Raw genomic sequence first — 18,015 nt, 5'->3', positions numbered from 1 at the left:
GTCCCAGTCCGAGAAAAGGATGGAAGGATCCTGTTCATATGGACCTGTCGTCAGACAGAACACTAAATAATAATAAGATGAGGTGGTCTAGCGGTTAGAACGCTGGCCTTTTAATCCTGGGGTCTCGGGTTCGATTCCCGGTGGTGCTCAGAGATTTATAACTTGTGTTGGGCAAGGCCGTGGTCTAGGCAACACGGAGTTTTCCTCCGTGGCATCCCAACAATTACTCCATTCACACACAGAAGAAGGCAATGGCAAACCACTTCTGGATCATCTGCCAAGAACGTATATGAACAGGTCCCAGTCCGAGAAAAGGATGGAAGGATCCTGTTCATATGGACCTGGCGTCAGACAGAACACTAAAAAAAAAAATATTATGATATATTACCCGACACCACATTAAAAGATGATGCATATTTAATAAGGCATTTATAAGTGCACTGCAGTTGTTGATACTTGTTTCTACATAGTCTTTGATGTAACGATTGAATTTTTACTTTCGTATGCTTTATAAGCTCGTGATTTCATAACACACATCTGCAGAGAGCATTAAAACGTAATTTTTGCACTGAATACAATACCAGCTCAATATAGTTCTGTAGGAAGTCATGTATACCTGCCATGAAGCTTTGCTATGAACTGGTGACTCTGAAGAACTTGTGAATTTCAGTCCAACCTCCACCGTTTTACAAATCTGAATCCTGCGAAGAGACATTCCGGTTTCATCTACTAAGTGTAGACCACACTAGGTCCCCGTTGTAAACTCAACATGAGGATTTCGATAAAAAGTTTAAAATTGCATCATCTGTATGCACTTTCTTATTAGTAACTATTACAAATTGTCCGTAGCGCTATTATGTGTCGCCTATAGGAATGTATCCGTTTATTATTGAATTTTGTTTCTTTTATATACACGGTGTTTATTAGTTGGTGTATATACAGTGGATCAATTCCTCTTGAATTGTGTAAAATATTAATTAATTGTTCTTGGTATTTTGTGCGTGTTAAAATTGGGCGACTACGATTTCCGTAAAGAAAATTGAATTAAAAGGTATAAGTCAGTCGATCTTAATTAGTGATCGTGTCTAATGGGCGGTAGGATTACCATCTCGCTATTTGCAGGTCCACTTATGATTCGGTTATTTGTACCGCCAGCGTATATAGCGTACACATGTCCTCATTTTTACTTTGCGAAATTTGCTGTTCGTTGCTGCATGCTATCAACACAGTAGTTGTTATGCAATGTGTCTCATTTGTGATCTCTGATTAGTTTAATTTAGTGAGACAGTTTGAGTTGTTATTTATTCTGGGTTTTGACAGGGAATAGTTGCGGACTTCTTCGAAAATGAAATTTTATTGACTTTTTCGATCTATAGAGGCGTCGATTTTTGCACTTGCTGGACTATTGACTTCTGAAGAACAATTTCGAAGCGAAGAGTTGATTTTGGTTAGGTGACGTCGGGCACTGATTGAATACGAATTTTCCAGCGGCTTATGAGCGTGCTGAATGGACGTAGATGTGGGAATTATGGCTTAATTTTGGATTTTACACGACGACATATATATTTTGATTTATTTTTTTGGATCGTTTGCAATAAATGGATAATATAGCAAGTTAATTTATAATTTCCAGGACCATCGGTTTATGCAACAACGAAATATAAGGGTTCATTTATATCGCATGAGTTTTATTGAATTTGTTATCAGAACTACAACAATAACTACTGCTCTACTTTACATTAAGAATCTCTAATGTCATGCTCCCTGACTGGTGTCTGTACTTTTGTCCTTCATCTGCAGAAGAAACATGAAGAAGGACAGTGTCTGATTCATCATCTGTGAAAAAATGAAATACATGATATTATAACCGAAACTATAATCGAATAAAATTTATTTTACTTTATAATTTCGTAATATTTAAATGAAATACATTTTTACGTCTGCATTATTTTGTTCAAGAAACTGAAAAAATAAACTGATCTTAATTATATGCTGCATATTTGTTACTATTTCGAAGCTTGAACGGTGCATTTGAAACGCATCCAAGTGCAGCAAACTGTGATCTGTTTTGGTGTTTTTAGTATGACGCAATTCTAAGTTAATTTCTAAGTTTGTTCACGCCTTATCTGTTGTGTTACTAGTAATGTTATAAGCATGTAATATGGAATCTTTGCCGTATCCTCACATTCATCATGGTCTTGTTGGAGACTGGAACAAACTTGCCAGCCGTGAGTGTAAACTCCTTGTTGGCTGCGGCGATGATGAAGATCAGACAGCGCTGGAAGGAGACGGGAGTTCCCAACCAGTCGCATCCCCAGGCCGCGTCTCTGACGTTTTCAGCCTGGAATAATTTGGGGATCAGTTAACATTCCAGTGATGAATAAGCACAGATTATTGACTTGTCGCGAGATCCTAATCCATATAATCATAGCCATCTCCCACATCTGGAGGCGTTCTCCATCCGCAACATGAAGATGCACCATGACATTGAAACACCAAATAACAACCATTAAGAAGACACGTGTGCAAGTGCGGTATAGATGTTAAAGAATGTTGATAAATAATTATCGCATTTATCTCAAGTCTGTCTGTCTGTCTGTCTGTCTGATGTTCGTAGTGTTCTAACGCTGTGTTCGAGGACAATCAGTTGTTATTACCTCCTCTGACAGTTCGTTTCCAAGCCAACAGAATTGGCACACACAGGCTGAGACCATTATGTATATTATCAAAGCCTGCGATACGTCTACGTGATCTCCCCAACTCTGTAAAAAGAAGCGTTCGTGTAGTTTACATTATCCTGCAACAGACAGGTATAATTTAGGTATTCTGAGGCAGAAATATGCACCACATGATTACACTGAAAATAATTAGATCTTAATACGTGATATACATAACATGATGAAACGAATATATATCACCGTCAACTATATTCTCCTCTTAATATATAAATGCCGCTTTAGTTTAGACATTATACGAGATTTTTGTTACCGGAATCCAGGTGAAATTAATAAATTACGTAGAATTAACTGAAATGTCTTTTATGATAATTTTAATTGCATGATAATACAAAACTGAATATTTTAATTCCTTTATTATTTTATATGACAAATACTTGAGATTTGTGTCGTACCGTAAAATATATGCGAACCGGAGTATTATTTGTGTTAAAGTGCACACCAGTAAAACACCTACGAAGAAACCAGTTGACACGTTTACAACCAAGCATCGTACATCAAAATTGTTCTTTACAAGAAAACAAGTTTTAATTACCTCAACACGCACATTTTCTGATTCTGAAGTTTCATTTTCACGTCTTACAAGCAACTGAGCAGAATGAAACATCCGACACCGAAATACTAAACTTGAATGCGGTCGATAAAGACAGTTTAGGGCTTAGGATAGATCTTTACCAAGGTGGCGGAGAACGCTGCGAAACACATCGTTGATAAGCAGATCAGAAATAGCCCACACATTGGAAGATTCATTGCGTTTTCCAGTGCTTCCATGTATCTGAAAACATGTAAGATTATGTAGGGGCATTATTCTTTCTCTCGTTCGAAACTGATATCAGATTAGATTTCATAAGGAAGTTATAAACTCACCGTTTTATCTTCTGATGGTGTCGTATGCAGTCGTTCAGTTGTTTTTGCATGTGACCAAACAGTTCCTCATGGGTGCGGGGATGTCCCTCTCCATCCTTTTTGTTGGTCTCTGCCCCACAGTCCTGTTCCGGTGTGATATATGTCTGTCTGATATCCAGTATGGCCGCCCTGAGTTTCTCCAGCTGACTGCAGGCCACACACACAAATGTTGCGTACAGGGATTGGAAACCGATGAATAAGAATATCATGAGGATTGTTTGAATGGCCTGTGAGAGACGAGTTTTAGTTATTGTGATGAATTCGGTGGTTTTTGGAGGAACATAAAGTATCACTAACTTTTACTGTTCATCATTATTCGTTCCGACTTCATGTTAATACCGATGAAAGAGTTGTTATAATTTGCACGCCTGTAAGGAATACCATGTTTCTCATGTTGGCGGTAGTTGTTGCAAAAATGAATTCCTGTAATTTGAATCACTAAAAGAAGTCACAAAATTGTTTACATTTAAAGAGTTTTTCTTTTACTGAATTGCTCTAATGTATGTTTTTTTTTATTTGCTAATAGTTTGTTTAACGACATTTTTAATTAGCTCAGACTATAGGGCGTGGAATGAGAGGTGAATAGTGAATAATGAATTGGAAAGGCTGTGGAAGGAAGCAGTTGCAATCTCATTTAAGGGACTTTCCATTTATTTGCAGACCGAGTAAAACCACTAAAATCTGAGTCAGGATAATCGGGCTCTGGGCTGAGATTTGAACCCGGGGAGGGAGTTTAACTACTTCACAACGACGTTCGATTATGATTGTTTAAAATAACGTTTTGTACACGAGTACTGTATATGCAGGAGCATGCGAATAAATAATTAATTTCCAGTATTTTATACAACGTTGATGAACAGACTACATTCTAGAACATCCTGTCCTTGCGTTCCTGATCTTCTTATTCAAATATATCTCATTATTGTCGCGATATTTAGGTTTCTATTCGTAATGGAAGTGATTCCATCTTGTATGAACTGTCCCCGCGGAAATACACGTCAGTCGCTTTGCTTTTGTCATGTTTTCGTGAATTTTATGTAGTTGATACCGGTCCTTCCTTGATTTTGAACAACATGATTAGTGTATTGTTTTATATCATGTATAAAAGATTCCAATGTGTTCCTTAGACAATATGTTACGATTTTCGCCTTCAAACATCGTGTCGTTGAAGGTAATTATCATAATATATTGTATTAGTATAGTTCTGCTATGTCACAGGAGTTGCTAATCCTAGAACTACATATATTAACCACTATGTAATCCCAGTCGAAGTAGGAGACATTAAGTATTCTACGGTTTATTGCAGTTTGACATATTCTTCAGTATTCAAAACTTGACTGGAAGTGTGCATTTTGTATTTAGAATTATATAGAAAATAGTATCTTGTAATAATCGTGGCAAGATGGATGGTTTTCTCAATCCTTAAATAATATCAACACATACAAAGATGGCTTGAGTAAATTGTGGTTTTTTAAAGTTACGATTTTATATTTTACCTGTGTGATGTTTGCAATTTCATACGCTGGGCTCTCTGATACTTCTAAAGGATACCAGGAAGCGAAGACCATGTCATGGTTGAGTATTATGCGTACCGTTGTCTGGGTGCAGTGGTATATGATTGCGAAGAGAGTGGCGTATTTGGTAAGTTTCTGAATGAAGGGGAGGTATCCGGCCTTTGTCAAATATCCGGTGTCCGGATCTCTAGTCGGCAGTTCTTCCCAAGTGAAATAATCCGTCAGACGAATCAGATGTTCAACTTCACGTTTACGATAACTGCAACGTGAAAAATATTAATTGAAACATTATCAAAATTTTTATCATTAGTACGAGTGTACGTATGTTGGATTATCTTTATCTGTACGAGCATAATTACGGAATGGCATTTATGAGAGAAATGCATGCTATTTATAATTTTAAACAAGAATTTAGTATCTGCTTGCATTGTTTCTCCCTGTATTTTGAATTAGACAAAGAAAACTCATTCTTCAGCAAACCCCTTCATTTGCAGTATTAATACCAATTAACTTTAGAAAATGACAGTGCATATATGCTGTGTGAAAACGGCGGTGTTCTCAAATATCACGCATTGTGATTATATTTTCGAATATTTCAGTTATTTTCGTAATGTGATTTGCGCTTACCTCAGGCTAAAATGCATCCACGTAACGATCTGTGTTGCAATTAACAAGCGTAATTTCTTCATTAATTCCACCAACTGATGTCTTTGAACAAACGTATCCACATAAAGAGACAAAATACTAACGTGAATGAATACGGCAAGTATCACGCTATATATGATATGAACCGCTGACTTTGACTTGACGTTAAGACGTATTCCTGTCGTCCGCAATAAAAGCAGAAGAATTTTGAAGCGACTCTCACTGAGGCTGTTGTGTGAGGCGTGAGTGTCCTTGTTCGTGTGCTCCATGTTACTTGTCACTCGGATTTCCTGCGTCTGAAAGCTGTCCTCTTCTACCTTCGAGTCTGTACCCTTCGGAGAGACGCTGCAGACTGTGTCTCAGTTCTTTGCGTCCTGAGGTATTTTTTGTGTTTACCAGAAAGCTTTAAAATATTAATAGCTGAAAGCCGGTTGGTCTCTTTGGAATATGCGTGTTAAATTAGGGCTGTCGTTCCTGGCTGAAGATCGATGTTATCGTATGAGCTGGCCTTTTCTGTAAAACTTAATGAATTTAACGGAGCTCATTTATTGATGATGCAAGTTAATTTCTAAGACAAAGAAGTTTGTTTTTAACTGTTTCTTGTACCCCAAAAAATAAGTTATTTCTAGTGTTTGAGAGACAAGGAAAATCGTTGGTTAACAAGTTCATATAAGAGTAAGCTGAAAGCACAATGGTGGAATTGCATAACTCCTGTTTTGATTGTGCAATTTACAAATATTAATTGAGTGATTCAGTCGATCTTAATTAGTGATCGTATCTAATGGGCGGTAGGATTACCATCTCGCTATTTGCAGGTCCACTTATCATTCGGTTATTTGTACCGCCAGCGTATATACCGTGCACATGTCCTCATTTTTACTTTGCGAAATTTCCTGTTCGTTGCTGCATGCTATCAACACAGTAGTTGTTATGCAATGTGTCTCATTTGTGATCTCTGATTAGTTTAATTTAGTGAGACAGTCTGAGTTGTTATTTATTCTGGGTTATGACAGGGAATAGTTGCGGGCTTCTTCGAAAATGAAGTTTTATTGACTTTTTCGATCTATAGAGGCGTCGATTTTTGCACTTGCTGGACTATTGACTTCTCAAGAACAATTTCGAAGCGAAGAGTTGATTTTGGTTAGGTGACGTCGGGCACTGATTGAATACGAATTTTCCAGCGGCTTATGAGCGTGCTGAATGGACGTAGATGTGGGAATTCTGGCTTAATTTTGGATTTTACACGACGACATATATTTTTACTAATTTTTTTCGATCGTTTGCAATAAATGGATAATATAGCAAGTTAATTTATAATTTCAAGGACCATCGGCTTATGCAACGACGAATTATAAGGGTTCATTTATATCGCATGAGTTTTATTGAATTGGTTATCAGAACTACAGCAATAACTACTGCTCTACTTTACATTAAGGATCTCTAATGTCATGCTCCCTGACTGGTGTCTGTACTTTTGTCCTTCATCTGCAGAAGAAACATGAAGAAGGACAGTGTCTGATTCATCATCTGTGAAAAAATGAAATACATGATTTTATAACCGAAACTGTAATCGTATAAAATTTATTTTACGTTATAATTTCGTAATATTTCAATGAAATACATTTTTAAGTGTGTATTATTTTGTTCAAGAAATTGAAAAAATAAGCTGATCTTAATTATATGCTGCATATTTGTTCCTATTTCGAAGCTTGAACAGTGGATTTCAAACGCATCCAAGTGGAGCAAACTTTGATCTGTTTTGGTGTTTTTAGTATGACGCAATTCTAAGTTAATTCCTAAGTTGGTGCACGCCTTATCTGTCGTGTTACTAGTAATGTTATCAGCATGTATAATATGGAATCTTTGTCGTCTTTCAAAATGTGTCCTGTCACATGTCACAGAAATGTATTCTCACATTCATCATGGTCTTGTTGGAGACTGGAACAAACTTGCCAGCTGTGAGTGTAAACTCCTTGTTGGCTGAGGCGATGATGAAGATCAGACAGCGCTGGAACGGGACTGGAGTTCCCACCCAGTCGCACCCCCAGACAGCGTCTCTAACACTTTCAGCCTGGTAGAAGGAATCGTATTGTAATGAATAACCATGAGTTTAACTGTACTGACACACTGCACAGTATATTTTAAGTGTTCATTAGAAGGTCGACTCGCTCCTACCTGTTCTGACAGTTCGCTTCCAAACCAGCAAATTTCATACACGGTACCTGCCACCATTAAGTATATTATCATAGACTGTGATACATCTGTATGGTCTCCCCAGCTCTATAAAATGGAACATTAATTTATTTCTTGTTACATTGCGACTGATTATGGAAATATACGTCTAGATATTGTCCTCAGCAATCTGTTATCGTGTTGAGGTACATACGTTGAAAATGTTTCAAACTTAAGTGCATGAACGAATTAATATCAGCGACAAGCGTAAACTGCTCGAAATTAAGGGAAAAAGAAGTAGATTTAGCTTTTACATCGTCGATTTGATTGTGTGAGAAACATATGAAAGTAATAAATCACGTAAAATTGTCTGGAATATTTTTAATAATGAACTTAATTATATCATACTAAGAAACTTAAATAATTCTCTTATATTACCACTTTTTACATGATTTGGAAAGTTATGGTAAATTATGTCGTAAATGAAACAGACGTAGTAAAATGCAGAAGAATAAATGTTGTACATTTGTATGCAAATGTCGCAAAATAATATGATATTGCATGTTCTATTCTTTCTGAGAAAATATACTTATTTCACGTTCTTAAAGAAACATCGTTTAACGATTTCTGAAACTTACTGGCAGGTTTTAGAATAATCTGACTGCACGGACACATCACATAGTTAGGCCTACTTCTACACTGTCGGGGTTTACTTGAGTACTTACCGTGACGACGGAGAAGGCGACAATGCACATAGTTGATAAGGAAATCAGAAATACTCCCCACAGCGGAAGGTTCAGTGTATTTTCCAGTGCTTCCAAGTATCTGAAAATGTAAAGATCATTTATGAACATTCTTTTTGCCCTCATTCGAGTTTGTAATGTCAAATTGGTTTTTCATTGGTTAATTACAACTGCACCGTTTTATCTGCTGGTGGTGCCGAATGCAGTCGTTCAGTTGTTTTTGCATGTGACCGAACACTTCCTCAGGGATGAGGGGATGTCCCTGTCCATCCTGTTTGTTGGTCTCTGCCCCACAGTCCTGTTCCGATGTGATATATGTCTGTTTGATATCCAGTATGGCCGCCCTGAGTTTCTCCAGCTGACTGCAGGCCACACATATCAACGTTGCGTTCAGGCAAGCGAATCCAATGAATACACATATTACGAAGAAAGATGCAATGCCCTGTGGACAAAGATTTTGGTTATTATAGCTAAGAACTTCGAACTCAATCCTTCTTGAGATGTTAGTAATTCACTCAGGCAATTAATAAATTCCCCGTTTATAGAACCCAATTTCTTCAATTACTGTGTTTGGACGAATCTTTTATCGGTCCCTATGTTGGGATACTATTTCTTCATTTATTTTATTTCTTCTTAATACAGTTTTTTAATATTGCGCTGCTTTAGGAAGTAACACCATTATCTCGTTTAGAATGATAATCGAAGTAAACTGTGAGTATTTATATGTCCTAATGATAGTCCAATATCGTATTTAAAAAATATAGGGTACTTATAAAATTTTATTTTATTCGTTTTTAATCAGAATTGGTGCAGGGTAATATTGAACTACCAATACTTTTATAAAATATTTCACATGCACAAGTTTTGGGCATATTTGGTGAATATCGGGTTCTTTCTTTCGACAAACGGTGAGACGAGTCCGTAATTATTTTGCTGGAAATGGTGCCAATATTTTCATAGTCAGCCATCAGCTGAAATATGTGATAAATATTGTTTTTCGTGTACGTAACACATTTATAATATATAAATTTGGTATTCATGGTAGCTACATTGTAGCCAAAATACATTTCAGTATAACTTCTGACCATCTGCTAACATACGGTCATAATATAAAGTTAAAGATTGAACTGTATGACATTCTGAATTTTAATTCCTTGTATCTACTCTGAATATTGTTAATTGTTATTATTTATCAGTATAGGACATTGTGAAATCCGTCTGTCGGTTATATGAAATATATAAAGTGTAATTAACGGGTGTTCTTGAAGGTGGAGTACTTCGACATTCCAAGGATTACCATGCCCTTCTCTTCAGGCTGATTCACAAATTCTTAATTTATATCGAAACATCCTAATATTGATTGAAAATTTATTACATTTATTGATAAGTGTTGTACGTGCTTCACAGAGTAGGCAAAACATTTGAAAAGAAACTTTGGTTTGATTAAATCTAAGAAACCGCGTTGGCCTGTTAATGCCTTGATGTCAATAATTTAAACATTTTACGGTACCTGTGTGAGGTTCGCAATTTCATACGCCGGGCTCCCTGATACCTCGAAAGGATACCAAGTAGTGAAGACCATGTCATGGTTGAGTATTATGCGTACTGTGGTCTGGGTGCAGTGAAATAGAGTCGCGAAGACAGTGATGTATTTAGTAACTTTCTGAATGAACGGGATGTATCCGGCCTTTGTCAAATATCCGGTGTCTGGATCTCTAGTCGGCAGTTCTTCCCAGGTGAAAGAATCCGTCAGACGAATCAGATGTTCAACTTCACGTTTACGATAACTGTAAAATGAACAAATGTTAATTCATACAATATCAGTTTTATGTGTGCATACGTAAATTACGTGTTGTATTATCATCTTTGTCTGCAGTATAAATTACGGACTCTTTCTTACATAAAGAATGCGTCGACTTATTTCTTGTCAACATGAATTGATAGGATAGCATTAAACTTGCAATGATTCGCTTTGTATTTTGAGTTAGGTAATGAAAAAAATTTATCCTTCTAGCTCCTTGTAATGTGCTATTTTAATAATTTTACTTACTTTCTGAATTAATAAGCGTGCAAAATAGTTGCTGTAAAAACTAGGGTGTTCCGAATTATCTTCGATGTTTGAGTGTGCAATAACCTATTATAGAGGTTAATATCGCGTAATTCTAATGTTTGCTTTTTTCATGTTACTTTGTCTTACCTGAGGCTGAAATACACCCACGAGATGATTTGTGTTCCAATTAATATGCGAGTTTTTTTCATTAATTCCACCAACTGATGTCTGTGAACAAAAGTGTCCATACAAAGGGACAAAATGCTAGTGTGGAAACATAACATAAGAAACACGTTATATATGGTATGAACCCTTGACATTGACTTCACGTTAAGTTGTAATCCTGCCGTTCTGAACAACAGCAGAAGAATTTTGAAGCGACTCTCACTGAGGCTGTTGTGTGAGGCGTGACTGTCCTTGTTCGTGTGCTCCATGTTACTTGTCACTCGGATTTCCTGCGTCTTAAAGCTATCCTCTTCTACCTTCGAGTCTGTACCCTTCGGAGAGACGCTGCAGACTGTCTCAGTTCTTTGTGTCCTGAGGTATTTTTTGTGTTTACCAGAAAGCTTTAAAATATTAATAGCTGAAAGCCGGTTGGTCTCTTTGGAATATGCGTGTTAAATTAGGGCTGTCGTTCCTGGCTGAAGATCGATGTCATCGTATGAGCTGGCCTTTTCTGTAAAACTTAATGAATTTAACGTAGCTCATTTATTGATGATGCAAGTTAATTTCTAAGACAAAGAAGTTTGTTTTTAACTTTTTCTTTCATCCCAAAAGTAAGTAATTTCTAGTGTGTCTGAGGGACTAGGTAAGTCGTAGGTTCACATGAGTTCATGTAAGAGTATTCTGAATATTTATTGAGTGATTTATTCAACCTTAATTAAGTAATCGTGTGTATTGGGCGATAGAATTTTAAGCAAGCTACTGTTCGCATTTTTTGTGGAATGAGGCCACTTTAGAAACTTGGTCGTAGGTGTAAGGTAAGCAGGTACTTCGGGTTAAGAATCTCAGTAAGGAGCGGAGTTATATGGGACACGCCAGTTTCTGGCCAGTGTCACTTATTTTAGCACTTCTGAAGTTTTCGCAAAGAGGCAGCACTTATTCTTTTGTAGCTTGCAGAATTTTGGCTGAGACGTGCGTCCCAGACACGTTTGCTTTCCAAGGAAATGTGTGAAGCGTGAATTAGTGGACGGGGTACCAACAGATGCTGTGTTATTGCCAGCCGCTGTATGTTACCATCTCGCTATTTGCAACTGCACTTATCGTTCTGTTATTTGCACATGTCAGACTTTTTTACTTCATAGATTTTGCTTTTCAGTACTGTAAAATATCAACACTGTAGTTGGAGCAAACTGTTTGCTGACGTTATCCATCATCGAAGACTAACTACAAACAATAAAAATATGGCATTATTATGCAATGTGTCTCATTTGTAGTGTCTGATTAGTTTAATTTAGTGAGACAGTTTGAGTTGTTATTTATTCTGGGTTATGACAGGGAATAGTTGCGGACTTCTTCGAAAATGAAATTTTATTGACTTTTTCGATCTATAGAGGCGTCGATTTTTGAACTTGCTGGACTATTGACTTCTGAAGAACAATTTCGAAGCGAAGAGTTGATTTTGGTTAGGTGACGTCGGGCACTGATTGAATACGAATTTTCCAGCGGCTTATGAGCGTGCTGAATGGACGTAGATGTGGGAATTATGGCTTAATTTTGGATTTTACACGACGACATATATTTTTACTAATTTGTTTCGATCGTGTTTCATAAATGGATAATATATTAAGTTAATTTATAATTTCAACTACCATCGGCTTATTTAACAACGAAATATAAGGGTTCATTTATATCACATGAGTTTTATTGAATTGGTTATCAGAACTACAACAATAACTACTGCTCTACTTTACGTTAAGAATCTCTAATGTCATGCTCCCTGACTGGTGTCTGTACTTTTGTCCTTCATCTGCAGAAGAAACATGAAGAAGGACAGTGTCTGATTCATCATCTGTGAAAAAATGAAATACATGATATTATAACCGAAACTGTAATCGAATAAAATTTATTTTACGTTATAATTTCGTAATATTTAAATGAAACACATGTTTAAGTGTGTATTATTTTGTTAAAGAAATTGAAAAAATAAGCTGATCTTCATTATATGCTGCATATTTGTTATTATTTCGAAGCTTGATATTAATTCCTAAGTTGGTTCACGCCTTATCTGTCGTGTAACTAGTAATGTTATCAGCATGTAATATGGAATCTTTGCCGTCTTTCCAAATTTGTGTCCTGTCACATGTCACAGAAGTGTATCCTTACATTCATCATGGTCTTGTTTGAGACTGGAACAAACTTGCCAGCTGTGAGTGTAAACTCCTTGTTCGCTGCGGCGATGATGAAGATCAGACAGCGTTGGAAGGAGACGGGAGTTCCCACCCAGTCGCACCCCCAAGCCGCGTCTCTAACACTTTCAGCCTGGTAGAAGGAATCATATTGTAATGAATAACCATGAGTTTAACTGTACTGAGGCGCTGCACAATATATTTTAAGTGTTCATTAGAAGGTCGACTCGCTCCTACCTGTTCTGACAGTTCGCTTCCAAACCAGCAAATTTCATACACGGTACCTGTCACCATTACGTATATTATCATAGACTGTGATACATCTGTATGGTCTCCCCAGCTCTGTGAAATAAAGCTTTCATGTATTTCATTTTACAATGCGATGGTTTATGATAATATACGTCTTTAGATATTGTCCTCAGCAATCTGTTATCGTGTTGACGTACATACGTTGAAAATGATTCAAACTTAAGTACGTGAAAGAATTAATATCAGCGACAAGTGTATTCTGCTCGTAAGTAAGAGAAAAGAAGTAGATTTAGTTTTTACATCGTGGATTTGATTGTGTGAGAAACATATGAAAGTAATAAATCACGTAAAATTATCTGGAATATTTTTAATAATGAACTTAATTATATGATACTACAAAACTGAAATAATTCTCTTATATTATCACTTGTTATATGATCTGGAAAATTATTGCGAATTATATCGTAAATGTAACAAACCTAGTAAAATGTAGACGAGGAAAACAGTTGTACATTTGTATGCAAATGTCGCAAAATAATATGATATTGCATGTTCTATTCTTTCTGAGAAAATATACTTATTTCACGTTCTTAAAGAAACATCGTTTAACGATTTTTGAAACTTACTGGCAGGTTTTAGAATAATCTGACTACACGGAGTCATTTCTTGTGGCTGCCGCAGTACTGATCGCGAGAACGGACGATATACGTAGTTAGGCCTACTTCTACACTGTCGGGGTTTACTTGAGTACTTACCGTGACGACGGAGAAGGCGACAATGCACATAGTTGATAAGGAAATCAGAAATACTCCCCACAGCGGAAGGTTCAGTGTATTTTCCAGTGCTTCCAAGTATCTGAAAACATGTAAGATTATGTAGGGGCATTATTCTTTCTCTCGTTCGAAACTGATATCAGAATAGATTTCATAACGAAGTTATAAACGCACCGTTTTATCTTCTGATGGTGCCTTATGCAGTCGTTCAGTTGTTTCTGCATGTGACCGAACAGTTCCTCAGGGGTGCGGGCCTGTCCCTCCAGTCGATCGGTCTCGGCCCCAAAGTCCTGTTGTGATGTGATATATGTCTGTTTGATATCCAGTATGGCCGCCCTGAGTTTCTCCAGCTGACTGCAGGCCACACATATCAACGTTGCGTTCAGGCAAGCGAATCCAAAGAATATGCATATTACGAAGAAAGATGCAATGCCCTGTGGAGAATGAATTTATATATTGTAACTAACTCCATGAAACAGATTGCTTCTTGAGACGCGAGTAGTATATTCAGCTAGTCAATAAATTTCGCACGTTTTATGAAACCTTGTTTTTTTAATTACCGGGTATGGAATAACCTGTCATCGGTCCCTATCTTGAGATACTAATCTCTATTTAATTTATCTTTTCAACGTACAGTTTTGTGAATATTGCTCAGCTTTAAGAAGTAAATCTTTATCTCGTCTAGAATAATAATCGAAGAAAAATGTGAATATTTGTTTTATTTAATGATATTGTAATAATGCTCTTAAAAATACAAATCCCAATCAAAGATTTTCCTTTATTTAACGAAATTGCTGCAGTTTAATTTTGAAGGTCCAGTGCCTAAGTAATATATTTCACGTGCATAAAGTTTGGGTGTAGTTTCTGAATTGAATACAGTTTAGAACATCGGGTTATTTCTTTCCCTCTACCTTCATAGAAGTTTGTATTGATTTTGCTGAAAATGTCGTTAACGTTGTGTATGGTTAGCTATGGGCTGATAGATGTGATAAGTATTGTTTTTCGTGTGCGTAACACATTTATAATACATAAATTTGGTATTCATGGTAGCTACATTGTAGCCAAAACATATTTTAGTATAACGTCTGACCATCATCTGGTAACATACGGTCAAAATATAAACTTAAAAATTTGATCTGTTCCACATTTTGAGTTTGAAGTCCTTATTTCAACTCTGAAGATCGTAAATTGTCATTGTTTATCAGTATAAGATATTGTTAAATAAATATGTGAAGTATGTAAACTACAGTAAACAGGTATCCTTGTAAATAGAGTACGTAGACATTTCAAGGATTACAATATCCTACTCTTGATTCTGAGTCACAAATTCTTAATTTATCTCGAAACGTCCTAATAGTAGTTGAAAATTTAACTTTGTTTACTAAGTTTTGTACGTCGTTCACAGAGTCTTCAAAACACTTGAAAAGAAACTTTGGCCCGATTAACTGCAGGGCACCGCGTAGGAATCTTGATGTTTAAGATTTTTACCATCTCCAAAGTAGTTCAAGTACATACACCTCTCAATATTCGACCTATATTGATTTTGCAAACAAAAATTAGAATGACATTACGTGGAAATTAATAAATTATTTATGCTATTCACACATTTTCTCGTCATAATGCGGATAAGTAAGAGAAGTATTTGATTAAATGAGGGGATGGCAGTAAATGGGAAGATTCCTTTACTTTAAAAATATTAATTTAATTTATTGTTGGATGTTTGGTGTAATGTGAAGAAGAGAATTTCCGACTTTTGAAAAACCAAGTATGAAAATAACTTTCGAAAGTAAGTAATGGTCATAGATAACGAAAATTTTAAGGATGAAAAACTGATTTACTTTTACAGATGCACACTTTTCTGTGGACTACTTTAGAACATGCTACTCGCTACCAACATCGACTTTCATGAAGTTTTGTAATATGAGAATTTTAGCATTACCTGTGTGATGTTTGCAATCTCATACGCCGGGCTCCCTGATACCTCGAAAGGATACCAGGAAGTTAAGACCATGTCATGGTTGAGTATTATGCGTACAGTGGTCTGGGTGCAGTGGAATAGCGTTACAAAAAGAGTGATGTATTTAGTAACTTTCTGAATTAACGGGATGTATCCGGCCATTGTCAAATATCCGGTGTCTGGATCTCTAGTCGGCAGTTCTTCCCAGGTGAAAGAATCCGTCAGACGAATCAGATGTTCAACTTCACGTTTACGATAACTGTAAGATGAACAAATGTTAATTGATACAATATCAGTTTTATGTGGGCACACGTAAATTACATGTTGTAGTATCATCTTTGTCTGCAGTATAAATTACGGACTGTTTCTTACATAAAGAATGCGTCGACTTAGTTTTGTCAACAAGAAGTGAAAAGATCCTAATTTAAATCATTTCACTTGCAGCGATTCCGTTTGTATCCTGAATTAAGTAATGAAATTACGTTCTTCCCATCCTCATCCTCTTAGTCTGTTAGTTACTGTTTTATGTGAATTATTTTCCGTACAAAGTAATTGCTGTAAAAGCTATGGTGGGCTGAATTATCTTTGGTGTTTGACGATTGTGAAATAAACTGTTGGTCGGGCTAATAACACATTATTTTAAGATGTGGTTATTTTCATGTGACTTTTTCTTACCTGAGGCTGAAATGTACCCACGAGATGATTTGTGTTCCAATTAACATGCGAGTTTTCGTCATTAATTCCACCAACTGATGTCTGTGAACAAACGTGTCCATACAAAGGGACAATACGGTAGTGTGGAAACATAACATAAGAAACACGTTATATATGGTATGAACCCTTGACATTGACTTCACGTTAAGTTGTAATCCTGCCGTTCTGAATAAGAGCAGAAGAATTTTGAAGCGACTCTCACTGAGGCTGTTGTGTGAGGCGTGAGTGTCCTTGTTCGTGTGCTCCATGTACAAAGCTGTTATTTGTCACTCAGATATCCTGCGTCTGAAAGCTATCCTCTTCTACCTTCAAGTCTGTACCCTTCGGAGAGACTCTGCAGACTGTGTCTCAGTTCTTTGTGTCCTGAGGTATTTTTTGTGTTTACCAGAAAGCTTTAAAATATTAATAGCTGAAAGCCGGTTGGTCTCTTTGGAATATGCGTGTTAAAACAGGGCTGTCGTTCCTGGTTGAAGATCGATGTCATCGTATGAGCTGGCCTTTTCTGTAAAACTTAATGAATTTAACGTAGCTCATTTATTGATGATGTAAGTTAATTTCTAAGACAAAGAAGTTTGTTTTTAACTGTTTCTTGCACCCCAAAAGTAAGTAATTTCTAGTGTGTCTGAGGGACAATGTAAGTCGTAGGTTCACATGAGTTCATGTAAGAGTATTCTGAATATTTATTGAGTGATTCATTCAACCTTAATTAAGTAATCGTGTGTATTGGGCGATAGAATTTTAAGCAAGCTACTTTTCGCGGTTTTTGTGGAATGAGGCCACTTTAGAAACTTGGTCGTAGGTGTAAGGTAAGCAGGTACTTCGGGTTAAGAATCTCAGTAAGGAGCGGAGTTATATGGGACACGCCAGTTTCTGGCCAGTGTCACTTATTTTAGCACTTCTGAAGTTTTCGCAAAGAGGCAGCACTTATTCTTTTGTAGCTTGCAGAATTTTGGCTGAGACGTGCGTCCCAGACACGTTTGCTTTCCAAGGAAATGTGTGAAGCGTGAATTAGTGGACGGGGTACCAACAGATGCTGTGTTATTGCCAGCCGCTGTATGTTACCATCTCGCTATTTGCAACTGCACTTATCGTTCTGTTATTTGCACATGTCAGACTTTTTTACTTCATAGATTTTGCTTTTCAGTACTGTAAAATATCAACACTGTAGTTGGAGCAAACTGTTTGCTGACGTTATCCATCATCGAAGAC

General features: G+C 36.7%; 4 protein-coding genes across 5 annotated transcripts in view; 1 reads left to right on the top strand and 3 right to left on the bottom strand.

Annotated features, from left to right (window-relative positions):
• LOC110833841 (lutropin-choriogonadotropic hormone receptor) overlaps positions 1-18,015 on the top strand; it is a 137,309-nt gene that overhangs the window by 43,962 nt on the left and 75,332 nt on the right. The window lies entirely within an intron of this gene.
• On the bottom strand, positions 1,668-6,224 carry LOC147873226 (4-vinylanisole receptor-like). Its single transcript, XM_087352418.1, has 7 exons — positions 5,783-6,224; positions 5,138-5,414; positions 3,603-3,868; positions 3,411-3,510; positions 2,658-2,762; positions 2,186-2,341; positions 1,668-1,836 (listed from the first exon to the last, which is right to left on the bottom strand). The coding sequence occupies exons 1-7, from the start codon at positions 6,067-6,069 to the stop codon at positions 1,756-1,758; spliced, it is 1,272 nt and encodes a 423-aa protein (XP_087208544.1). The 5' UTR covers positions 6,070-6,224; the 3' UTR covers positions 1,668-1,755.
• On the bottom strand, positions 7,156-10,424 carry LOC110830133 (odorant receptor 70a). Its single transcript, XM_087352638.1, has 6 exons — positions 10,226-10,424; positions 8,892-9,157; positions 8,698-8,797; positions 7,976-8,080; positions 7,716-7,871; positions 7,156-7,327 (listed from the first exon to the last, which is right to left on the bottom strand). Exons 1-6 carry the CDS (start codon positions 10,295-10,297, stop codon positions 7,247-7,249), a joined length of 780 nt encoding a protein of 259 aa, XP_087208764.1. The 5' UTR covers positions 10,298-10,424; the 3' UTR covers positions 7,156-7,246.
• On the bottom strand, positions 12,608-17,127 carry LOC110830164 (4-vinylanisole receptor-like). Its single transcript, XM_087352419.1, has 7 exons — positions 16,768-17,127; positions 16,075-16,351; positions 14,310-14,569; positions 14,118-14,217; positions 13,351-13,455; positions 13,091-13,246; positions 12,608-12,776 (listed from the first exon to the last, which is right to left on the bottom strand). The coding sequence occupies exons 1-7, from the start codon at positions 17,052-17,054 to the stop codon at positions 12,696-12,698; spliced, it is 1,266 nt and encodes a 421-aa protein (XP_087208545.1). The 5' UTR covers positions 17,055-17,127; the 3' UTR covers positions 12,608-12,695.

The sequence above is a fragment of the Zootermopsis nevadensis genome, unplaced genomic scaffold (assembly GCF_977971745.1).
Source record: "Zootermopsis nevadensis isolate Lab colony 2312 unplaced genomic scaffold, Znev_1.0 Znev_ptg000021l, whole genome shotgun sequence".
NCBI classification, from domain to species: domain Eukaryota; kingdom Metazoa; phylum Arthropoda; class Insecta; order Blattodea; family Termopsidae; genus Zootermopsis; species Zootermopsis nevadensis.
This window is presented reverse-complemented; position numbering and strand designations above follow the sequence as displayed.